At 50.9% G+C, this 25716-nt stretch overlaps 2 protein-coding genes across 5 annotated transcripts in view; both read right to left on the bottom strand.

Moving 5' to 3' along the window:
• TECPR2 (tectonin beta-propeller repeat containing 2) overlaps positions 1–25716 on the bottom strand; it is a 100472-nt gene that overhangs the window by 45881 nt on the left and 28875 nt on the right. For 3 of the 4 annotated variants that reach the window (XM_081227571.1, XM_081227573.1, XM_081227572.1), the window contains 9 exons: positions 25529–25686; positions 16561–16873; positions 14731–14863; positions 11486–11791; positions 9604–10577; positions 7405–7588; positions 5116–5289; positions 1563–1743; positions 235–376 (listed from right to left, as the gene is read on the bottom strand). In XM_081227571.1, the coding sequence (XP_081083697.1) occupies positions 235–376; positions 1563–1743; positions 5116–5289; positions 7405–7588; positions 9604–10577; positions 11486–11791; positions 14731–14863; positions 16561–16873; positions 25529–25686 (2565 nt within the window). Of the gene's footprint in view, positions 1–234; positions 377–1562; positions 1744–5115; positions 5290–7404; positions 7589–9603; positions 10578–11485; positions 11792–14730; positions 14864–16409; positions 16529–16560; positions 16874–25528; positions 25687–25716 lie in introns of those variants that run through there. The other variant, XM_081227574.1, reaches the window with a different exon arrangement.
• LOC308614640 (mitochondrial import inner membrane translocase subunit TIM14-like) lies at positions 17739–18275 on the bottom strand (the record flags this gene model as incomplete). Its single annotated transcript, XM_081229165.1, has 1 exon — positions 17739–18275. Exon 1 carries the CDS (start codon positions 18006–18008, stop codon positions 17739–17741), a length of 270 nt encoding a protein of 89 aa, XP_081085291.1. The 5' UTR covers positions 18009–18275.

Genomic DNA, 25716 nt, shown 5'->3' with positions numbered 1-25716 from the left:
TTCCATTACGGTTTATCATAGGATATGGAATACAGTAGAGCCTTGTTGTGCCCTGATATTTCTCGTGTGCTCAAATACAGCAAAGTCTAACTCATCCAATAGTAAAAGCGAACACTGTTTATTTACTCCAAGCCCCCGATCTCTTTAGGGAAAAGAGAGGGGCCGTAAGAGGGAGAGCAGAGCCCCCAACTCAGGGAGGCGCCCAGGCACGTGGCCCGGGAGCTCAACACCTACTTGCCACCAGTGGTCGTCATCCCCTTGGGGCTTCTTGGAAACGACGCCAGTTCTGAACCACAGGTGTCCTCGGATGTCCAGGGCCCACAGGGTCTGTTGGTCGCCGAGAGTGATACAGACAGGTTCCAAAGCCTGCCTTTCACTGGAAACGAGGAAGAGAGCGTGGAGTCAGCACCTGCATTCATGGCCCCCAGTGTGTCTAGGATGCCGGCATCAAGCATCCTGGGGGGCTCAGTGGGGGACAAGAGACAAGATCCGAGGAAGGAAGCTCGAGTTTCAAGTTAAACGACTGTGCGACACATACTGTTCCGAAGCGAGGGGGTGTCCGAAAGAGTCCCTGAAGGCCCAGGACAGTAGGGGGAGCTCTTAAGGGAAACTAACCCAGGGAAGAAGAGAGCAGGCGCGTGAGGGATTCCAGGCCCCGAGCGGCCCAACCCCTGCCTTCACCAATTAAGTGAACAGAAACTCCGCAGCGTGCCAGGCTGCGTTGGGCAGCTGCAGCCTGGCAGACGCTGCTCACTCCGCGGGCAATGCCCTCCTCCCACCCAGCCGGTGACGTCCCTGCCAGCTTCGAGGCTGAGCTAAGGGTCCACTCCGCGCGGTGCCTGCCTGACCTCTGCAGGGGGAGCCGAGGCGTCCTCGGCGCTGTGCGTCCGTCTCCGGCTCAGGACCATCTACACTAACTGGCGTTGGTTGCCCCAGATGGGGAGCTTGTCGAGGGCAGGGCAGGGTCACATTCACTCAGCGCTCACAACCGGTGTTCCCTCAAGTTTACTGGGTTGCTCGATTCAAACCGAGCATATCCTGATCTGATTTTTCTGAAGACTACTGATGATTTCACACCAGCAAGATGACCTGACAGTGATTCTTTAATTAAAACGTTGACTGGTGGGAAGTAACCCAGTAAACTGCAATTCAGATTAATGTCAACCGACTAGGAGGATAATAAAGACAACTATTTGGCCCTAAGTCATCTGAGACTCTGAACAGAAACTGTCTGGCCCTGGGCAGTTCTCTAGAAAGACCATCATGAGAGACTCGTGACCGTGTGGGGCCTGAGATTACACGTGAGGGCAGTAACAGTTTTAAAACTGAGCTCTGACCCAATGTCCAGTCTGCCAGTCAGAAGGAGGCACAGAGTGTCTCCAAGGTCAGGCTGCTGAAATGGGCTCTGGCAATCCCAGGGAACACCACGACCTTGAAAACCTTCAGGGAACCAGCTCTGCCCAGGAGAGGCTCACATGGGTCGCTTAAGAAGAGTCAAGTTGACAAAGAACAGACAGTGGGACAAACAGGACGCTGCAAATGGGTGTGCTCCTCCCCGATACCTGACGATGTCACACTTCCAGTGCTCCCCCTCGGGACAGAAGCTGCTTACACCCTCCCGGTACAGGAGGACCCTCTGCTCCGTCAGCGCCCACACCACGCTGTTTCGGGCTGCGACCTGGGACAGTGGGTATGGACAGTCAACCTTTACGGCTCTGGCACAGGGGCGATCCACACTGAGACCTGCCGGGGAGAAGGACAGGAAGCCCCCAAAGACACACAATCAGGACTTCACACCTCATTTTCATTCCGTTTGCTTATTTTTCTTTTTTGGTATTTTGCTATACCCTTAATATATCCATAATAAGTACTTTCTCTTTTTAAGGTCTAGTCAACATAAAATACTTAGATTGTGCTTAAATATAATATCCACCTGAACTGTTTTCAGACGCTCTTTGAAAACTGGAGGAATAACAATTCCGAATCCTCTGGTGTCCCAGAGTAGCTAAAAATGTTCCAAAAGAACGTGAAAGCCCAGTACGGAAGAGCAGCCAGCTCCGGAGCCAGGAGGGCCCAGGCCGAGAGGAGCCAGTACCAAGGGACGTCTTCTGTGGCCACGCCCCTCGGAGCCTCAGCTGCCACTGGACCCACAGGGATCTGAGGGCTCCAGGCATCCTCTGCAGGGCACCTCCAACAGGGTGGTTCCCCTCTCCCTGCTTTGTATGTGGTACGTGGGGTTTCCACTACTAAAATGAAAACCCCGAATTTCCTAGATGGAAGGTGAGGGCCAGAGCTCAGGGTCCCCGACTCCCCATCCAGGGCTCTTCCCCCGCCTCTTTGCAACCTCTGTCTAACGAGCTTCAAGGTCACTCCCAAGGGAGCTGGCACAACAGCTGTTACCTAAAGCCCCGTATTATTCCGCAGCCTCAGCCTGCAGTCAGGTCTCGGAACTCAGCATGCTTCCTGCCTGATCACAACAGCACCCTACGGTATCACAGTCATTGGGCTGCATTTCCTCAAACTCAGCTAGGTAGGAATCACCTCCTGGACTTCTTACGCTGCAAATCCTCAGGACAACCCTGGAGACTCTAACCCAGGAGCTCTGGGTGGTCTGAGCTTGTCTGCAACCACTGCCCAGGTGACTCCTAAGGCCCTCCTCACCCCCAGGCCAGAAGCACCCTGTTTCCCCAGCAGGAACGAAACTCAGATGCCACTGGAAGTTGGACATGCGTATGCTTTTCCAGCTATTTTTCACTTTCAAGGGAGACATAGGAACAAGGCTGGAGAGACCAGGGCCAGCATGTGGCCCAGAGCCGGCCAGGCTGCCCTCTGGGCTCAAGCAGGAGCTGCTAGGATGCCGGCTCTCCCACATCTGAGAGCGAGCCAGATGTTCAAGGGCTTTCAATCTCAGAGAATCGAATATTTGCAAACGAAGCAACTGACAAAGGATTAATCTCCAAAATCTACAAGCAGCCCATGCAGCTCAATACCAAAAAAACAAACAACCCAATCCAAAAATGGGCAGAAGACCTAAATAGACATTTCTCCAAAGAAGATATACAGATGGCCAACAAACACATGAAAGGATGCTCAACATCATTAATCATTAGAGAAATGCAAATCAAAACTACAATGAGGTATCACCTCACACCAGTCAGAATGGCCATCATCAAAAAATCTACAAACAGTAAATGCTGGAGAGGGTGTGGAGAAAAGGGAACACTCTTGCACTGTTGGTGGGAATGTAAATTGGTACAGCCACTATGGAGAACAGTATGGAGGTTCCTTCAAAAACTACAAATAGAACTACCATACGACCCACCAATCCCACTACTGGGCATATACCCTGAGAAAACCATAATTGAAAAAAAGTCATGTACCAAAATGTTCACTGCAGCTCTATTTACAATAGCCAGGACATGGAAGCAACCTAAGTGTCCATCAACAGATGAATGGATAAAGAAGATGTGGCACATATATACAATGGAATATTATTCAGCCATAAAAATAAAAAAAACTGAGTTATCTGTAGTAAGGTGGATGGACCTAGAGTCTGTCATACAGAGTGAAGTCAGAAGGAGAAAAACAAATACCGTATGCTAACACATATATATGGAATCTAAAAAAAAAAAAAAAAAAAGGTTCTGAAGAACCTAGGGGCAAGACAGGAATAAAGACGCAGACGTAGAGAATGGACCTGAGGACACGGGGAGGGGGAAGCATAAGCTGGGACGAAGTGAGAGAGTGGCATGGACATATATACACGACCAAATGTAAAACAGGTAGCTAGTGGGAAGCAGCCGCATAGCACAGGGAGATCAGCTCAGTGCTTGGTGACCACCTATAGGAGTGGGATAGGGAGACGCAAGAGGGAGGAGATATGGGGACGTATGTATATGTGTAGTTGATTCACTTTGTTATAAAGTAGAAATTAACACACCATTGTAAAGCAATTATACTCTCATAAAAGATGTTAAAAAAAAATCTCAGAGAATCGTCCCTGGCTGACAGTTCATAACAGAGATTAAAACCTTCTCTTGGGGGGCTCCCCTGGTGGTGCAGTGGTTAAGAATCCACCTGCCAACACAGGGGACACGGGTTTGAGCCCTGGTAGGGGAAGATCCCACATGCCATGGAACAACTAAGCCCGTGCGCCGCAACTACTGAGCCTGCGTCCTAGAGCCCATGAGCCACAACTACTGAAGCCCATATGCCACAACTACTGAAGCCTCACGCCTAGAGCCCGTGCTCTGCAACAATGAGAAGCCCTCACATCCCAACCAAGAGTAGACCCCACTCACCGCAACCAGAGAAAACCTGCGCACATCAATGAAGACCCAATGCAGCCAATAAATAAATAAATAAATAAATAAAATCTATTAAAAAAAGAAAAAACCTTTTCTTGGAATCAGCAATATTAAATGGTTAAAAGATTGATATTTACATAAATCTAATACGGCCTCTTGACATCCGAAAAAGAGCTCCTGCCCCGTAATCGTTTCCAGGTACTGGTGAATCACATTGCTTTTGGAAACCCATATCTCATTCTGCTGACAGTACGTAAACACTGACTCTCATTACAGTTTATTTTTAAAAAACAAGTCCCACTGTGTCTCTTCCAGCTGCTAAAGGTCCCCCCGCTCAGGGCAGTTTCCTAGGATGAGATAAACTGCTATTTAGAGCAAATTATTTCTCATTGTTTTTTCCTGACCCACGTGTAAATAAGCGTATAGCAGCAGGGCTTTGACCTGGCTGAAAAATCCAGCCATAAGTTAAAGGGAACAATGATTTTAAGGCCATTTCTCCGTTATCCTTTCCTCTTCAGATCTGATATTGCAGGATAAGGGATACGCAATGGCGAGCCGTAAGGAGAATAAGATTCTGTTTCTGTGCCTCGCTAAATAATTCTATTAATTCCTGCCCTAAATTTGTCCTGGGTTGAATGTGAGTCAGTAGCAGAAAACTGCTAATAGATTCCAACGGCAAATACTCTCTTTCCAGAAGTGTTTTCATTTAAATTGACTTCTAGCTTCTTGGTCACTGTCTCTAAGCACGTCGCTACCAAAGCGCAGTCACACCAGATCCCACGGGTGCTGGGGCGCCGCCTGCAGCTACCTGTCTGTAGGTACAGGTCCCCATTTGTCCTGATGATCCAGGCCGTGTCATCGCTCAAGGCCACAAACACCGCCTGGGGCAGAGCTTCGTACCAGTGACGCTTCCCCTTGATGGTCACTTTTCCACAAGCAAAGGCTCGGTTAGATTTCTGTTCAATCTTCCAGAGAAGGGCTCCTGTGGAAGTAAAAATTATATTCACTATCCAATAAATACTAAGAATTTTCACCCCCAAAAGTCCATTCTGGGTGCTGTGGGGAAGAGAAATTTCTACAACACCCCCCCCGCTTTTGCTTCTACCCCAAATGGGGACAGAGCCTGCGGTGCCGAGGTCTGAACCCCTGCCACCGCCCCACCCCCACCGTGTGGCTTGGGCGTCACGTCACTCAGTGTCTCCAAGCCTCACTTCCTCATCTGTGAAATGGGATCATCTGCCCCGTACAGGCTGCTAGGAAGAGGCTGCAGGTGAGACTGTATCAAGGACACAGCACACAGAGCTGGCGTATCAGAGGCACTCATCGCACGGAAGAGAGGCAGCACTAGCACTGCTGGGTGTGCCAGGTGAGGACCCAGAACGACCTTCAGGAGGCACAGTTAGTGTCCTGAGAAAGTCTGAAAGTCCTACAGGGATTCAAAGGGAGTGCGTCAATTCTGGACCAGCCAAACGGAGAAGGTGCAGACGGAAAGGAAGCACTTGAGCTGGGCTGTCCCTGTTTTCACTCAGAAAGGGGCTGCGATACACAGAAGAAGGGGAGGGAAGGGGACGGGCAGACAGCAGGGCCGTCTATGGAGAGGCAGGTGGCGGCTAAGAAACCCCCAGAGTCACCAAGAGCACGGAGGGCTGGACTAGAGGCTCTGGCGCGAGGTGCCGAGGGAGGCGTGGGAAGCGAGGCGGCGGCCAAGCCCGCGGCCCCCGGGGTGCCCACGCTGGACGGGGCCCTGCAGGACCGCTCAGCCAGAGCACCAACCCTGGTGGAGACAGAGCTCCTGCTAGAGCAGCGCGAGACTGAACGGTTTGGAAACACACAGTTAATTCATATAATCAGGAAAAAAACAAAGTTGATAAATGGCTGGGGAGATGCACCCAAAGGTAAATGAGAGGAAAAGAATTAAAACCCATAATTATATAAAGCCAGCTAATGGGACAGGCTATTATCTTAGTCTCTAAGGAAAAATATTTTTCAAAGAGGTAAAGAGAACAAACCAACCCTGAACAAACTGGTGTTTTACATAGTGACAAAGACCAGGAGAGTTAGAGGAAATCCATCTCAAAGCACAGAGGGCGAGGAGAGGTCACAGGCTCAGTGTTGTCTGCCTTGCATTCCAACGTCCTAACAGTAAACCAGCTACGATACACATACACACTTCTGTTCCACTCGCCATCCCCCAAATAGGTAAAGCGGCCAACATTGTGACAAACAAGCAAATTATTCTGTACAGATGAGGGGGTGGAACCTCATCCAGGAAGCGTCTGCTCCAGCTCACTGAAAATGGCCTGATCATGGCATGAAGGAAGGAAGGCATTTTCTTTTCACAGTCAGGGAGTAGATTATTCACCCAAAGCATATATATAGCTCATTACAGAATAATTTCTAAGAAAGAAACCAAACAATCCAAACTTATCCAACACAACCACGGGCCCATCTTCATTAGTTCAGTTGCTTTAAAGCAACACTAAGGGACTTCCCTGGTGGTGCAGTGGTTCAGAATCCACCTGCCAGTGCAGGGGACACGGGTTCGAGCCCTGGCCCGGGAAGATCCCACATGCCGCGGAGCAACTAAGCCTGTGCGCCACAACTACTAAGCCTGTGCTCTAGGGCGCAGGAGCCACAACTACTGAGCCCACGTGCCACAACTACTGAGGCCGGTGCACCTAGAGCCTGTGCTCCCCAACAAGAGAAGCCACCGCAAGAAGCCCACGCACCACAACGAAGACCCAATGTAGCCAAAAATAAATAAACAAATAAGTTTTAAAACAACAACACTAAGAAACAGAAACAGATTTATTTTTATCAGGCATTTGTATGTTAATATTTTTAAAAAACAACCTCAAAAATGCAAGCTATTTGTATAACTTACAACACATGTTCATGCGTTACCACTGCAATTAATAAAAAACCAAAAACTGAACTCAATTACGCTATTTTCAGTTGATGTCAAATGCAGCAACCCGCGTTCTTTGGAGAAAACCCCTCAAACCTGCAGGGAAAAGGCAAGTCCGCTGAATGGACTGGTCCCTGTGTGCTCGGGCGTCTACACCTGGGGCAAGAAGTAGGGAGCTGGGAGGCGAACCTGAGGGCGAGACTGCCACCTGCTGGACGGCATCTTCAAACTTCTGCCAGCGCAGCCCAGCGCCCGGCAACGCGCTGCAGAACAGGCCGCCTTTGTAGTCCAGGCACCAAATGTACTTCTCGGAGACCGCCAAGCTGAGAATGCCGTAGCCCGGCCCGGAGTAACCCATCCAGCTTTCTGCAAACTAACAAGGACAGAGCCTGCTGAGTTCTGCGGCAGAGGACACAGCTGCATGTGTCGTACTGTCGTCAATAAGAAAAGTGTGCAATCACTCAAGTCGGCCCTCTATCTCTGGACCAGCTCTAAGAGAAACACAGTGAAGTGGGAGCAGCTGTCCCCCACAAAGACCCCATAACGTTCCTGGATAACACCCTGTCACAGATACTACAGCCTCTTCCCTCACCTAATGCTTACATTCAAAGGATCTGGTTTTATTCTACAGGGATACCTCACTTCCCACTTGTATGCAAATTGATTTTTTGCACAGCTAATCATTACAGATGTGTTAGGAGAAATGGCATTACCACTATCTTTGTTTTTTTCACCATATTTTTTTAAGCGCTGATCCGATCATCGGACACGTGGCACATCATGTGGCTGATGGAAATCTAGCCAAGACACTGCCTGACTGAATCTTGTAGACTAAGGTTTAGATGTTAGGGTTCTTTTAAAAATCAAAGCTAAATGAAGTGTGTACTTTAACAGCTTTCCAAAACTGCAAAAGAAACCCATGTATTTGCACAATCACCCACACATGGACGTTCACTGCTTCGCAGAGTATGGCACCCAACCCGTCTCGATCTGGCCCTGGCTCACCAGGACACGCCTTACCCACCCCCAACGCAACAAAAGGTGGCTTTCCAGCTCTCTGGAGGGGGACAAGCGGGGGAGTGGTGAAGGCTGGGGGAGGTCCTCAAAGTACCAGGTGCCCTCTCACCTAGGACTTTTCTAAAGTTCTGGTCTAGAATGCCAACTGCCCACGCCCTCGGCCTCAGCTGCTTGGCCCCTGCCATGGTTTGTGGGCGCCGCGCCCCGCCTGCACTTTGCTCATCACCATCGCCCAGTTCCACTCAACTGGGAGGATCTGCACACACGTCCAGGACTCTTGAGGTCCACGACTGCCTGTCATGGGCACTGCAGTTTCCCCAGTGCCCGACACAGTCTGGCAGCCGAAGGCACTCACGAAAGGGTGAATGTGCGGAAGACTGAGTGAAAGGGCATTCTGTCTTAAAACAAATAAGCAGGACATTTCACTTTCGAGGTAGGACAGACAGCACAGAGGTTTGGGAGAGACGGCCCTGGCCCCACCTGCCATGCGACCTGGTGAGAAGCCACTTAACTGTCTGAGTCTCCATGTCCTCCTGTGAAACGGGAGTACCTAGTTCGTGGGTTTTGTTTTTAGAGAAGTATATGAGTTAAACTTGTAAAGTGCTTAGCGTGGCACCTGGCACATGGTGAGAGCTGCCCCAATGCCACACATCATTAGGATGGAGAGAATCCAGAGGCACATCTGGGGAAAGCACACGTGGCTGTAAGTTCACAAGCATAATCCACACCTCACATCCACTTAGCAGGAAGGGTTACAATACACAGTTAGTTTTGAAACCAAATACATCTAAATAATAATTACTTGCTAAGGAAAACAAGCACTTTTTAAAAGCCACTTTTTTATATAAAATGACCAAGAATAGCTAATAATCGTCTCTTAATTGCATAGGCTAGGTAGAACCCGACCCAGGAAACTAGACACTCGAAACCTGGTTTCTGCACAGCCTGCAGGGGAGCCCTGGCGCCGCTGTCTGGAGGTCAGGGAGACACGGCTCCTCGAGATGCGCGTCTGAGGGGCAGCGCCTTCCCCTCCACAAGTGGACGGGCCTCTCGCCACTGGTTTCTGGGAGCGGCCCCCAGGCCAATCCAGCCGTCCTCTGGGATGACTAGCACTAGCTGCCCGTGCTGGGCCGGCCCCGCCGGAATCAACAAGGAGAGGCTGCTTTTGTTGGTAAAGTGGGTAACTGAGCAGGGGTGACAGGTCAGCAGGAGTCCAAGCCATTCTAGGTCCCTGCGCTGGAAATCCCCCAAAGCCAGACTTGCAAACACCTCTGGCATATGGGTTTTACAGTAGGAATATAATTTCTTTGCATAAACAGAAAAATATAATCAGTTTGCCAATGATTTCCCTTAAGAAAGGAGCGCATATACCTCCTCTGACTTCAGCAGCCCGGGCTCGTCTGTGCCCGGCGGGCGCAGGTCCTGCAGGGAGCGGCTCCCTGCCAGCTCTGTCACGCTCGTCTCCGAGGACGAAGAGGGCAGCCCGTGGGCATAGATGTCCTCCTCGTCACTGGACGTCAACGCCTGGTCCCGAGAGGGCTGCTCACGGGCGCTGGCCACCGAGGCAGAGACCCTGCGAGGCCGTCGTCCTCCTGCACTCCCCAAGTCACATTCGGAAGCAGCCACTGCTTTCTGGCCTGTGTCATCGTCAGCAGCAGCGTGCCGCGGACTCGAGCCGAGGTGGCCTGGGGCCCCCAGGTGCCTCCGGAAACCCTGCTCTTCACTGGGCTCCTCAGCTCTGGTCCCTGGAAGCCACTGCTCAGCACTGGGCGCCCAGCTGAGGCTGGAAGGCACCGGGGGGGAGCCCGGGAGGGGGGCTTCCGGAAAAGTGCTCTGGGGCTCAGCAGGCTCCGTGCCCCCCGCCTCCCGGACCTCCGCTGAGCTGCCCCGCTCTCGGCAGGGTGACTGTGTGCTCCCTGGCCCACCGCCCACGGGGCAGGGCTCCTCTTCGAGCTCCGTGACGTCATCACTCCCTTCCGCGTCCTCCCTCGGATGCCAGGGTGAACTCAACACCCCGCCAGGCGGCTGCGTCTCGCCTGCGCCGTCACATAGCGGGATTTCGGTTCTTCCGTCACCTTCTTCATTCAGTGAGTCAGGGGCGGGGAGGGGCGCCTCCAAGACACTAAACGTTTCGGGGTCGCTATATTCTGGCAGGACACTGTTGGCCTCACCACTGAGACTGCACTCCTGGTCAGGAGACCCTGTGCTGGACTGATCCACGATGCTACCCAAACTCGAGGTCGTGGACAGCAGGTCCGTGTTCGAGGACTGGGGGCTATCACCAGGACACTCCCAGCAGGGAGTCGATTCAAGGGAACTGGGGCAAGTAGTCCCGCTTCCACCTTCTGTTTAAAAGAAGAACGTTTAAGATTAGGTACGAATCTAGTAAGACACTAACTAAAAAACAAAATTTGGGCTTAAGATAAAAGCATTTTAAAAGAAGGATATCTAATTGGTGAAGAATAAATCTCGTAAGTACAAATTATCCCAATGCAGGGATGTTTTAAATGGATGCAAATATTGTACACACTGATGGGCTCTGAGGCCTCCTTCAAGAAATGTTAACTAAGAAAAACAAAGGAACAAATGGATCACAGACCAATTTCTTTTAATTATTAAAATGCTAAGGGATCTGGTAACATTTTCCTTCAATATCGCAGTGATCTTTAGCTAGAGAGGCTCAACAGGCACCAAGGAGTAAAAAATTTTTTAAAACTCAGTGTTAAATCCCATATCTGGGAATTCCCTGGCAGTCCAGTGGTTAGAACTCCATGCTTCCACTGCCAAGGGCCCAGGTTCAATTCCTGGTTGGGGAACTACGATCCTGCAAGCCATGCAGTGCGGCCTAAAAAAAAAAGAGAGAAAAAAAAGCCCGTATCTGATGACATACCCTACACTGAACATAAATTGATCCATCTAAAGATTTCCATGACCTTCCTTCCAGGTTTATAGAATCTCTGGTCTAATAAAAGATATATATGAATAAACTGAAATTTTTACTTAAATATTGAAAAGTGTAACACCCAGACCTGTTAAGCAGGGTGGTATGTTACATTATAGTTTAATGCTTTATGTGTGCGTATAACGTATAAATATTTCACAGTAAAACTCCTTCGAGGAGGAAAGACATTCGCTTGCTGTGCTTTCCAGCGAACGGGCAGTGCTCACTCAGCAAGCAGCAGCCTTCCCAGAGTTTGGTAAAAGGCCCCACGGGGGCGAAAGGAGGTCGTGTGTGCTCTGCCGTGGATGGTACCTGTCTTCTTCTTCCTCTTCTTCTTTTTCACTTTGAGGGGCTTCACAATGAGCTCTTGGTCGAAGTCCTCCGAGCTGATCACACTGAACCTCTTCGAGGTGAGCTGGCCACTCCTGCCCAGCTCGGGAGCCGCCTGCGGCCCGGAGCCGCTGTCGGTGGAGTTGAGCGAGCTGCTCCTGCTTCTGGGCTCGCTGGCCACGGAAGAGCCTCTGAGCCTCGTCTCAGAAGGCGTGGCCCCCGGCGGCTTCTCCGCACGCTGCCCATGGACTTGCTCTGGGCATCCTGACGTCTCCAGACCGTCCCGCGCTGAGAAAGAAGAGTCAGTTTTACCATGGTTACTGGAGGGAAAGATGGAGTACTCTTATTAAGGTTTGCCAGCCCTAAATACCAGCCTGCTAAATTCAGAGAAACCAGCGAAACTAAAAGGATTGTACAACAGGTTCCAACACATGGTTTTTGTTCTCCAGGAAGTTCATGTATCAAAATCAGTAAAATAACTCACAGCAGCTGTCTTTTGTAAATAACTCAAAGTAAGCAACTATCATAAGGTAGAGCATTTCTCACTTCAACTCACAAATATATAAAGGTGAGATGCCTATTAAAAAAGGGCTTAGAAAAAAAATAATAATAAGGAAGAAAAAAGGGCTTAGAGGGAATTCCCTGGTGGTGCGGTGGTTAGGACTTGGTGCTTTCACTGCCGGGGCCCGTGGTGCAGCCAAAAAACAACTACTCCAGGGGCCTTTGAAAAACACACATGTACCTATAATAAAAATTCTCAAAGGTGAAGGAGGGAAAGGTAATTTTTCACTAGCGCAAACTCAAAACAGAGGAGTTCATTAAAGGAGTCGTGTGTGAAGAGGAGAGAGCGCAGAGCAGGACTGGCTGTGGGGTGGTGGGTCCTGGCGCTCTGCCCCCACCTCCATTGACACGTCATCCTCTCAACACGACGCCAGGAGGTTCCAGCCACAGGACCCTCAGCACAGGACTGGGGCCCATTTTGATCCATCCAGCCATCCTTTTGTTACCGAGTACCTACTGCGTGCCAGACGCGTTCTAGGCATGGAGACACGGTCCTTACCCAGACGGGCGGGCATTCCTGCCTCGACCGGGGGCCACAAGGGCAGCCTGCAGGCTCCGGAGCGCACAGTGGGGACGAGCAGGGCAGGGAAGTGACTTGCAGAAGGTCACACAAGGTTACACAGGCAGATCTTGGTCTGGAGCTGCACCGTCCAGTACAGTAGCCACCAGCCATGTAGCTACTTAAATTCAGATTCATTGACATGAAACAAAACTTAAAATCCAGTTCCTCAGTTGCGCTCAGCACATTTCAAGTACTCGGCAGCCACGTGTGGGCAGCGCAGTTACAGAGCATCTTCATGCCTGCAGGAAGTCTACTGGCCTCGTGGCTCCTGGTCACTTCTCCCCTGTAAGTGGCACTGCCCCTTGGTGACACTGTTAAGGCCCCCAGCTCACAGGCTCAAGAGTAGAGCTCAGTCCCTTTCTATGAAAGTTATGGCCCTGGAATGATGTTTGCCCCAACTTGTGCTCTGTGACTTAAGAGGTAATTCACTCTCTTCCTGCCATCTCTTGGCAGATTATAAATTCAGGACAGAGACAGCTAGTACTTCATTTTCGTCTTTTTGAGGCTAAATATCTGGCTAAAGTGAGGCTGTTTTTTATATTCTCCCAGCAGCCAAACCTCGTATTCTAACGTTTAAAAGACAAATGCTATAGCTGTGTCCCAGGCAGGCCGCTCCCTCCCGTGCTGGAGGGAGGGAGCCCCACTTCCTGCCCAGGATCCCCGCTGCCTCTCTTGCGGTCACTCAGACATTAGCTGACGCTGGTCAGAGGAGAAACACCGAGGATGGCCCTGTGGCCAAGAGACCCAAGGGAAGCGGTGGCGTGCCCACAGCCATGGCACAGGGCGGGCCCTCCTGACTAACCTGGCGAGGCAGGGGAGACAGCGGCTGAAGCGGAAATCTGGACGGTGACTTGGGGCTTGTCACGCACTACCCCAATCCTCAGTTTTCTAATCTGTCAAAGGAGGACACCACTGACTAACGTGCTAGGGCCTTCTTCAAACCATGTGCTGCGTTAGGGCCACAAGGTGAGTCACGAGAGCCTTGCAATCAAAAATCTATTCTTTCGTAAGGTAAGTGGTAAGTCAATGACTCTGCAGTCAAGGAGCAGCAGGAAAAGGGCCCCAGGAACACGGTGAGGAGAGACTGACTCAACTAAGGCGACTGGAAGAAGTTATCAAAAGCGCGGCGATACCGACCGAGCCTTGAATGATGAGCGGGAGAGGTGCAGAGGGCAGTACCCGAGGAGGGCAGGCCTTGTCGGGGAGACCCCGGCAGCAGTGTCAGGACAGGGGCACAGCGAGCAAAGAAGGGCCAAGGCCACTCCAGCCCCAGGGAGGAAGGCGGCCTGGTTAGGGAAAGGCGGGGGCAGGACGCCTGTGCAACTGCCGGGTGAACTTCAGAGGCCCCACGAGGCGCTGGCATCTGTGGGCACTGCCCTCACCTCGGGCATTGGGCCCTCCCGCACGGGGCTGTTCGGAGGACTGGACGAGATCGTGAATGTTAAGTGCTGAGCAGAGTCTCTGGAAGACGGTGAGCACAACTCAGTGATGACAAGGCGGGGAGGGGCCGTGGGGCAGGGGCCACACAGCTGTTGCTGCGACCACCAGGAACAAATACGTAAAGTGCCATGGCCGTGTGCGTGCACGACCACACAGAGCAAGGTTCTGTGCGCGTTAGAATTTGGGCTTAAATATGAATTACCAAGAAAAGTCAGAAGCACAGAGAATAATCAATACTACGAGGAAGAACTATGTTAAAGGTAAAAAAACCTGTCCCAGGTGACAGACTGAAATGTTCTAAAATCTTATGCATCAACCCCACAGGCTGTCTCAGAGTGTCGGACAGAGATCAGTCAGGTGGGCGCCGAGTTCTCCTTCCTACTCACCCAACCTCCCTGACCTCCAGACCCACAGAAGCAACGCCACCAAATGTGAGACCCTGGCTGATGTAGGCCTGAAAGCAGGTAACCTTCAAGAAAAGTAACACAAACCGTCTTTTCAGAATCAAAGGAAACCCTCTGAACACCTCCGTGTTTCGAAAAAGCTACAATCATTTAACAAGCAAAAAATGGTACGTTTTATACATTACAAACTGTAATTACACACATTGTATAACAAATTTTGTAACAAATACATTTTATAACATTTTACAACAAATACAAACCTATTGATGCTAGTCCTTCAGGCCTGCTTGAAATCCTTATAATGTTCCTGTCTCCCTTTAAGAAAAATATTTCATCTTCTGTGCAGGAAACAGACACGATATCACCTGATCCTTCCAAACCAGCAATTGTGGCCTGTCCAAAAAATAAAAATACAAAAATCACAAAACCAGGCAATAGTAACAGTTCAAATCGTACAAGCATGTGTAGGAATCCAAGTAAGTCCAACAAGTGCTCTTCGTTATCATGACTTCTGAAACTTAGGGTAATTCAATCCAAAGTTAGGTAATATCTGATGGATGTGTGACTGAGTCGTACCCCCTGCCAGGAAATTTATGGGACTGAGCGAGCCGTCTCTCCCCGCCTCTCAGCCACCCTCTGAACCGGTCCCCGCCTTGCTCCCCGCTCCCTAATCGCCCTCGTCTGGCTTCAGGTGCATCAACTGGCCTGTCCAAACCCCAGCCCTGTTCCTCCACAACGTCACACGCTCTGCTTGAATTCTTTTCCTGACCCTTGCTCACTGGGAGAGTTCCAACTTGATTCAGAGGCCACCTCCTTAGGAAGCGTCCCTGACAAGCTCACCCTCCTCAGCAATGCCCAGGACTCTTCAGAGCTCACAGCACTTTACACAAACCCCCACCTGGCACGTCTCTCCTGGGCTGGAATGTGTGCTCCCAGGAAGAAGAAAAACGTCAGTTTTTCTTTCTACTAAACCAGTAGTACCAGGCATGGCTGATAACAATCATTAAGAAGTCTTGCAGGGGCCTCCCTGGTGGCACAGTGGTTGAGAGTCCGCCTGCCGATGCAGGGGACACGGGTTCGTGCCCCGGTCCGGGAGGATCCCACATGCCGCGGAGCGGCTGGGCCCGTGAGCCATGGCCGCTGGGCCTGCGCGTCCGGAGCCTGTGCTCCGCAACGGGAGAGGCCACAACAGTGAGAGGCCCGCGTACTACCAAAAAAAAAAAAAGAAGAAGTCTTGCAGACGAATTTCATTTTCTGTTCACACAACTAAGAAAACCCTTTGATTTCTACAGTGAAGCTCTGCTTATAAAGAAAAGGGCGTCTGTTAGAGGCCTGCTGACTTCAAGAAGGAAGAACGTGAGTAGGATGGGGGTGGGGGGTGGGGTGAGGAGGTGACGTACAGAACAGCAAAAGCTCTGCTCTTAAGAAAAAACTGAAACTACACAGTTGTTTTTTTTTTAATTCCTAATTCCACCTCTGTTGGCAATAACCTCTTACCATCCTGATTTAAACAGAAATTGTTTTCTACCATGATTTAATAATGCGGGAAAAAAAATAACACTGGAAAGTTGTCCAAATACATCATTAAGTAAAGTGGGGAAAAAAACGGCAAAACAATGTGGCTCCATTTGGGTAGGAGAAATAAGGGTAAAAGAACAGGGTGGAAAGAAAGCTAGAGAAAGAGCCCCCTGCCCAACTCAGCGTTGCCCTGCGGAGGCCTTGGGGAATGAGTCCCTATCTTACTGTTTCCGTCATGTTTGAGTTTTCATTTAATACGCTCACAGTAATTTGGTAGGCAGAAAACACGTGATCCAAAGAAATTACAAAGAACAAGTTTAATTTTGTGCTTAAATAAAAAACACGCATACTTTCTTAGCAGGGGACAGAACTATGAATATTTAAACCAAATATTTTTTAAAATCTATAAAAACAACCAAACCTTCACTTGGATTCCTTGACTGGCCCAATGGAAAAAGCAAAGCATCAGAATCAACCCCGCTCCTTCTATCATCTGAGAAATGAAGCAGAATAGTCCATAAACATTCTCTTGCCTCTAGACACCAAAGATGTGGTACAATCACTTTACTTACCTGGTTGACGGTGTCTAGAAGGTAAATACTATATTCATTCCAACTCAACACCCAGCCTTCTTGAAAGAAACATGAAACAAGCCCCAGGTGTTTCTCGGGTGAGCTGCAACTTCCCCTGTCAGAGGATTCCAGGCGCGGGTAAAGCTCGAAAGGCTTGACTCCTCCAGCAAAGACATCTTTTAAGATAAACGTGGCCTGAACGGTCCCATGGATGTCAGCCTTCCACAGCCGGAGCCCAGGCCGTGATGCGTACAAGGTTAGATCACTTTGCTTACAAAGTCCTGGTATAAAACAAGCACCAAATTTCCCAGTGCTGAAATTACAAGAAAAAAAAGGAGGAAAGAAAGAAAGAGAATGGACTGATTTAAAGTGCTAGCTGTCAACCCCCGATATTAACTCTAACAAGAGTTTCTGGACTAAGCCAAAACAAGATCGATTCTTTTTCGAACCCTTTTCTACAGTGTATTTTTTAGTTAACTGAACTGCCTGGCCAACCCTGAGGCCACAGAGGACCCGGTCTCTGTCTTGCACTCCCTACAGCATCCTCAGAAGTGTGCACCCCGCTGAGCACACGTTCCAGTTACTGCACACAGTGCTTTTTTCTTTTTTTAAAATCCTGCTGTTATAGTTTTTAATGTATGAAATCTGAAACAATTTAGATTTATCACTGACACAGTGATAAATACATACCTAGATCAGTTTCTGAGGTTAAGTTGTGGCTAAATTCACTTTTAAGTTCAAGGTTCTAAGTGACTGGGGGAGTCCTCTGTGCCTTGAACAGCCTCCTGCCCCGATGAGATGAGCCCCTACGATAACAACCTGTGCTAATTCTATCATATTTATCACACTGTACTTTAATTATCACTTTATCAGTCTCCCATCAGATTGGGGATTCCTTCAGGGAGAGACTACCTTGTTCACTTTGTCTTGAAATAGGTACCAAATTATTTGACAAATGGGTAATGAACAACACTTCAAATGGCATGCATTTACCATAATTGCTGAGTATTAACCTACAAATATTCTATAATCCGATTTTAAATCCTCAAATTTATACCAAGGCTTTCATTTAGCTTATGCTAATTTTTAAAATGTGTAGCTTTGAGGCGTTTTATTATAAAAAGCTGGTACTCATATACATAAATGAGTAAGAACGTAACATTTATCACATATTTACTTCATTTTTTAGCTTGGCCTTCTAGTAAATCTTCATTGATTTTGGCTGCTATATAAGGAGATCCTCCCGTGTCTGGGTGATTTAAAAGCATAATTCGACAATGAGCACCTCTTATGTTTCCCTTATTGGCAGTAGGGGTTACACCTAGTATTAATGATGCTTCCCGTTTTGTCATTTTGGGTTCAAACCCACCTCTGTAATAGCCACCACTGAAGGCAGATTTCGGTAAACTTTGAACAACTTGTTTTACTTGAGGTTCCATATGCTTCATGGCTTGCAAAGCGTAACCCCATGCAAATCCTGCGGCAGCAATGGTCAGTCCAACTGCTACCACTGTACTGGCCGTGGTTCCCGCTCAGCTCCCCGGCTCCACCTGGAGCGTGGCTCATCCCAACCCACCAACTCTATGCCTCTACCCTGCACACAGTGCTTTATCTCCACTCTCCTTTAATCCTCAACACAGCCCCGTGAGGGAAGTATCACGACTCCCATTTCAGAGAAGAGGAAATGGAGGCAGAAGTGGCAGACCCAGGCCTGACCATCCTCTCCCTGCTCTGAAATTCTGTTCCTTCTAACATCTGACTGCTGTGCTCATCCCAACATCCCAGTGAATGAGCTTTATGTCCAGAACTGGGGCAGCACTTTCAGAATTTCCCTTAACCCGTCAGAGGGACCAGTCTCCATTCTGATCCTCCGGCTTGGGTTATTTTTTTTCTTCTATTTTTAATATCATGAAATATCTAACACAAACAAAAGAATATATGTGCTTTGAAGCCTAATAATGAAATATACACCCAGGAACCCATCCCTCAACTTTGGAAATAAATCGGTAGTCACATCGCTGATGCTCTCTGGCTCCAAGAGTCCCTGCCCACTCCGTTCCCCATGTGTGAGCCCTACATTTTTTTTTTTTTTTTGCAGTACGCGGGCCTCTCACTGCTGTGGCTTCTCCCGTTGCAGAGCACAGGCTCCGGACGCGCAGGCTCAGCGGCCATGGCTCACGGGCCCAGCCGCTCCGCGGCATGTGGGATCTTCCCGGATCGGGGCACGAACCCGTGTCCCCTGCCTCGGCAGGCGGACTCTCAACCACTGTGCCACCAGGGAAGCCCTGTGAGCCCTGAATTTTGTGTTCATTATTCCCTTGCGTTTATCCATAGTTTAACCACATACCTATGTACTCCTAAACACTACATAATTTAGTATTGTTTGCCTTCCATTTGTATAAAAATAATAGTACGATGCTATTCGCATCCTTTTGCAACTGCTTTTAACTTAACATAATATGTCTAAGATTTATCCTTGTTGATTAAAAAAAAAGCTGTAGCTTATTCATTTCCACTGCTATAAAGCATTCCACAATTTATTCCCCCTCTTGTTGAAGGGTATTTGAATTATTTCCACTTCTTCGCTTTGAATAGTGCTCATTTCTGCAAATAACCTCCGAGGACACAGGCTAAGAGTTTGTCAAGGATACTTCAGAAGTGGAACTGCTGGATTGTTGGGTAACTGCTGGGCTGTTGAGTAAAAGCAGATTCAAGTTTGGAAGACAACTTCAAACTTCTTCCAATGTGTTTACACCAGCCTATACTCTCATCAGCAATCTATGAGTTCTCATTGCTCCACATCTTTGCCACATCTCAGACGTCCACCAGAATTCAAATATTAAGAGTTTCAGTTTGGGGGCTTCCCTGGCGGCGCAATGGTTAAGAATCCGCCTGCCAATGCAGGGGACATGGGTTCGAGCCCTGGCCCAGGAAGATCCCACACGCGGTGGAGCAACTAAGCCCATGTGCCACAACTACTGAGCCTGCACTCTAGAGCCCATGAGACACAACTACTGAGCCCGTGTGCCACAACTACTGAGTCCGTGTGCCACAACTACTGAGCCTGTGCTCTAGAGCCAGTGCTCTGCAACAAGAGAAGCCACAACAATGAGAAACCCACGCACCGCAACGAAGAGTAGCCCCCGCTCACTGCAACTAGAGAAAGCCCACACAGCAACGAAGACCCAATGCAGCCATAAATAAATAAATAAATAAATAAACAAACTGATTGATTTAAAGAAGAGTTTCAGTTTAACCCTAAGTCCTGCTGATTCTCTCTCCAAAGTATTTCTCTGATTTTGAACAGTAGAAAGAGGACTGGCTTTAGGTCGACACCTGGTCTCAATTTCCAGCTCTGACATTTAATAGCTACGTGGTATGGATCTCAGTTTCCTAGTCTGTAAACCAGGGATAATAATTCCCATCTCAAAGGTTGATGTGAGGATTGAATGACAATCTATGAAGACACAAGAAAGCAATGCTTGTGACACTGTAAGTCCCCACAAACGCTCAACTGCCTCTAATTCCCCCGTTACCATTGTGTCTCCTGTGGGTGCTGAGCCCTCTCCTCACCCTCACTGCACACACAGCACGCCCGACCCCCAGGGAGGCATCCACAGGGCCCATCTCACAAAGGCATGCAGATAAAGTTATCTGGGTGTTTCCCTGCACTTCAGCGTCTCACTACACCCCTTTGGCACCTCAGTAACTAAATCCTTCCAGACAGGGTCCAAGGAGGACACTGAATATCGAATTCAGCTTTGGATTGAAAATTATTAGACTAAACAAGAATGGAGATCGTTAGACTAACTGAACACTGTAGACTGTTCATGGACAGCTCCGTAATCAGCATCCTGTTCTGATTATTTTCTTTAGTGATCTGTTCTGCAAAGCTTCTCTAAATAGAGACACCCAAAGGAGCTCTGGCACGGTAGCCTATAACCTCTTCCTCCTGCCTTTCCTGTCAAATCAATTTCTATTTGGTGATCCAATTTTCAAATCTATTTTCCTTCTACTAATAAGTCCTCTTAAATATCTCTTGTCGGACTTCCCTGGTGGCGCAGTGGTAAAGAATCCACCTGCCAATGCAGGGGACACAGGTTCGAGCTCTGGTCTGGAAAGATCCCACATGCCGCGGAGCAACTAAGCCCGTGCGCCACAGCTACTGAGCCTGCGCCCTAGAGCCCGCACTCTACAACAAGAGAAGCCACTGCAATGAGAAGCCCGCGCACCGCAACGAAGAGTAGCCCCCGCTTGCCGCAACTAGAGAACGCACGCGTGCAGAAGCCAACACAGCCATAAATAAATAAATAAATAAATATTTATTTATTTATTTATTTAAAAAAAAAAATCTCCTCTCACTTCACCTTAGGTGACTAAAGCGTTCATTTTAACAAACATTTAGTGAGCTCCTGAACCATGCAAGAGACTATGCGCTGCAGGCAACGTGAAGGATGCAGAAAAGGAAGGTCTCGGCCCTGTCTTAGAACGCCCTGCAGCAGATGTACATCTGCAAGGTGCCATCTCTGAGGCTCAGAGGGCTGCTCGAGGACTACAGACAAAGGGGACACGTTTTGACCTGGGCATCAAAGGCTACACCTCGGTCACTGAGTGGACAATGACCAGATTGAGAAAGGGGAGCGGGCACTCCAGGGAAGGATAGGCTGAGCAGGGGCCTGGCGTGGGGCTGCCTCTGAGGAGCTGCTGAAATGTGTCGGGAGCTGGTTGGGAGAAGGCAGTTAAGTTGGGGATAACTAGCTACAGCCGGGTGCAAACTGTCCTCCACCCCAGACTCGGCCACCACCTGCCTGCAGGGTGATTCTGCAGCACTTGCTGTTGTCATTCTGAATCAGACACAAAAACTCCAACTTTTTTTTTTTTTTTTTTTTTTTTTTTTTTTGCGGTACACAGGCCTCTCACTGCTGTGGCCTCTCCCGTTGCAGAGCACAGGCTCCGGACGCGCAGGCTCAGCGGCCATGGCTCACGGGCCCAGCCGCTCCACAACATGTGGGATCCTCCCAGACCAGGGCACGAACCCGTGCCCCCTGCATCGGCAGGCGGACTCTCAACCACTGCGTCACCAGGGAAGCCCAAAAAACTCCAACTTTTAAGGTCTAAGCACTGCAGGATTCTAAAATCATAAACCCATTAACTTAGTTTCTTAATTTTGGTGGAGATGATTTCTAGAAAAGCCACTGATGACTTTAAAAGACACCTTAATTCCCTTTATGAGCCACATTAATATGAAAGAAGTGCTGCCAGTGATCAAATTCTAACCAGCAAGTGGTGTTTTCTAACTTATGTATAATAATGCTGAGCACAGACAGAGAGCCTGAAACGGCAGAACGAGCCACAGGCGGGACAATCGTCTCCACAGCCAAATGCCCAAAGGCCACCAGACGGGCACGATGTGGCTCTGGCGGGGGCGCAGGCTCCACACCCCACACCCGGCCCGGACTGCAACAAGCAGGCGCTGTCGACCCAGGACGGTCCTCCCGACTGGACCGCAGGACACGGCGACAGGCACAGGGAGGGCGCCAACATACACACAGAGGAGAACCGAGACGGAATACACATCGGGGGATGGCTGGGGACTTTGAGATTTTCTGGGAGAAACATACACGCTGTTCTGTCCAGCCTGAGGAGGTTCGCAGACTGGGTCAGGAGAGGATGACCTTGTCTCCCGGCACTCCCTGCGCCTGTCCCTGAGCCCGGCTTCCCCACTCGCCCACAGCAGCCACCCAACATGCCGCCACACGCTCCATCCAACCTCTCGTCAGCCCGCGCGGTCCCCTCCAGGCACCCCCTAGTTCTGCACTCCCATCTACACAGAAAGAGTCCTGCCTACACTCACTGCCCACTCGCCCTCCCTCAGCCCCTCCAATGCCACGGCCTGTACCCCACGAGGGCGGGCACGCGCGACCGCCACGTTGCCAGAGCCAAAGGTCCGGCTCAGTCCACCTCTCGGGGCTGATCAGCAGCTCCGACACGGCTCTCCCTGACACGTAAGCAATGGAGTGCCCCGGAATGCGAGGCCTCCCCGTTCCCTAGTGACACTCACTCCCCAGGTGAGCTCCTCCGTCCCAGAGCTTTGAACACCGTCTAACGGCTAACGGCCCCCGCCTGCACAGCTGCGGCCCAACCTGCTTCCCGAGATCAGCCGCGGCTCCTCCGCCAGCCTTCTCGACACCAGTAGCCGGCAGCCCGGCCTGGCCAAGTGCTCAGGCCACCGTCTCCGAGGGATCCTCTCTCTCACACCCCGGAGCCAACACGCCCGTTGGCTCTGCCTTCAAAGTGCCCCCACCACCCCGGCCTGGTGTGAGGCCCTGCTCTCACCTGAATCACCCAGGAGCCCCCGCCGGCCTCCCTGCGCAGCTGCCCTCGCCCCCATCACGCAGCAGCAGAACTGACTCCCCCGGGTCACGGCCGCTCGTGACTCTTGATGGCACTGGCATAAAGCAGCCCCTGAGCAGGGCCCACAGGATGGGCCGCCCCCAGCGCCCCTGCCCCCCAGCACCTGGCCTGTGCTCCTTGACCCTTCGTACAGGCAGTGCTTCTGCCGCCCCTCCCATCCTCCCTCAGGAATCTGCTCAGGCTCCACCCACCTGCCTGCCCTAAACACACACCCGCTAAGGCAGGCATCCTCGCTAGCTCCATACCCATTTATCCCCAGACTAAGAAGGGTGCCTGGCACACAGCAGATACTCAGTAAGGATTTTCCAATGTTGAATGAATAAACACTCTCCCTGGGTGACCTCATCCAAGGCCAGAGGTCCCCATGTCACCTGCATCTGATGACCTCATTTTCATTTCTGGCCGAAACCCCTTCCCTGAGTTTCCAACCTGTATATGTTACGCTGGACTGTGATTCCTGCTTAGTTACCTAACAGGCATCTCAGATGCAACAGCCCCAAGACAGAATTCCTGAAGCCTAGACCTGAACCCTGGTCTTCCCATCTCAGTTAAATGGCTTCACCATCTGTCTAGTTGCTTTAGCCAAGGGCACGGAAACCCTTTCTTATTGTTCCTTTCTCCCCGTCGGCCCCTACATCCGATTCACCCCATTACCCTCCATCCCCCTCCCCTCTCCTCTCCAGGCCGGGTACCCAGGCGAGGCCTTCGTGCCACTCCTGGGCTCCTGCAGCAGCCTCCTCACTGTGCCCTGCCTGCCCGTCTCCAGCTAAGTCTCCAGGCAGATCCAGGGTAGCCCAGACAGTCCTTCTCCTGCCTGAAGCCCCGCCCCACATTGGCTTTCCGTCTCGCCTAGAATAACGCGGTTGGCAGCATCCCTCGCCCTGCGCTGGCTCAGGCCCTCCTTTCCAGCACCCGGCCCACTGCTCCGGAGCCACCCCAGACCCCTTCTGGCTCCTCGAACGTTCCAGGCCCTGGCCCGATCCAGGGCCTTGGCATCTGCTGTCCCCTGAGACCAGAACGCTCTTCCCACGCTTTAGGCTTCAGCCCACAGATCTCTTCCCCAGAGGCCTTTCCTGACCATTCTGTCTAAGAGAGGCCCTGCCCCCAGCCGACACCTCACCCTGACGTTGCCTCTATAGCACTGACCGCAGCCTAGACCTTTATCTTACTTGAGGGCAGAGGCCCGTCCCCTGGCTCACCGCTGTCCCACCGTGTGCCACCCAGAGGGACACGGCTGCATGGAGCACCACTTCCAGGAGGCAGACACGGCCGACGTCCTTTTCTAACCACAACCTAACCCGGCACACGACAGACACAAGCCTTCAGGACACAGAAGTTAAAAACGTTTCCGTTCATTCTGTCACCCCTCACTTCTCTAATACAGCTCCCTAGGAGAAACGGGACCCATTTATCTGTTTCTGCATCCTGAAACGGTGCCTGGCCCAAGAGTAGGCTTCTAATGGAAGCTGCCGAAAGACTTGGCTACACAAACGCACCAGGAGAGGTTCACACAAAGTTGCTCAGGTTTCACACAGGAGGTTAGAAGGCCAGGTTTGAAGAGAAAGACTGTTGGGTATACGATCCACGTGGAGGTAATTGGTTTTTAAATCTCTCTTTTTACACTCCACCTTCCTTCCAAATAGACACAAGGCAGTAAGACACCGACAGACAAGCCAGGACGAGACGTCAAGCAGAAGAGTGGGGCCCTGGCAGAGGGAAAGTCACGACCAAGTGCTGCACAGCCACTAAGCCCAAGCTACAAATTCTGCTAGGTGTCCCAGGGGCCAATAGGGAGATTACTGTTATAAAAACAGCAAATTGTTGGTGGAATTAAGGGGGTATTCAGCCTGGAAAGTAGACACCGAAGGGGAAGCGCAAGTGTCTATTAATAGCCATGGACCGCCACGCAGAAAAAGAATAAACTTGCACTGTGCTGCTGCAAAGCCCGGGACACAGCACAACGGACACCAAGAGGACCGGAGGCTGGCACCCCCAGCACCACCAGCCGGCCCTCACTGACGCCCGCCCGCCTCCTAGCTGCCTGTTCCCTACTCTCCACCACCACGCCACCCAGCCCCCGCGTGCCCCCGGCCCACGTGCTGTCCTGCCCCTCCGCCTCTCCCCCGGGCGGGCTGGCACTGGACTGACCCTGCTCGCCGCTGTTCGTCCAGGGAGCAGGTCAAGGGAGGGGCCCTCTCCCAGCCAGGAGCCCTGACCCCTTCCAGACCCATCCCCTCCCTCAGGACGCCTCCCGGCCCCAGGCCGGGCTACAGCCCGTGTGAACTCTTCCCGCGCCCCCCACTCGGCTCCACAGCAAGTGACACAACCAGTAGCACCTCCCCTGCCGAGGTCACTCCGTTTTCACGATGGCGCGGCGCGCGGAAGGAGTGAGGGGCAAGCTCCCACCTGACCCTGAGCCTGACCCCTGACCTCCTACCTGGGCTGCAGAGGAGGGGGCCCGCAGGGAGCGGACTGGAGCAGCCACATGTGGCGGGCAGGCTGGGGACCTGCCTGGAACCCCGTCACCACGAGCCTCGACACCAGTGATGCCCACCTTTTCCTTGGCTGTGTTCCGATTTGCTTGACAGCCTTCTCCTCAGTGTGGAAGAGCAGACTTCTCTGTGAGGTCGAGACGAGCAGCACCTTCTGGCTGTAGTCCAGCTGCGCGACGGAAGCCGGCTCCTGCAGCGCCAGGAGGGAGTGACACACGCCCTGTGGAGGGACGCCGGGTGAGGCCCACAG

The sequence above is a fragment of the Mesoplodon bidens genome (genome assembly GCF_964165515.1).
Source record: "Mesoplodon bidens genome assembly, chromosome: 3".
In the NCBI taxonomy this organism is placed as follows: Eukaryota; Metazoa; Chordata; class Mammalia; order Artiodactyla; family Ziphiidae; genus Mesoplodon; species Mesoplodon bidens.
Note: the sequence above shows the minus strand (reverse complement) of the source record. Positions and strands in the feature narration are given on the sequence as shown.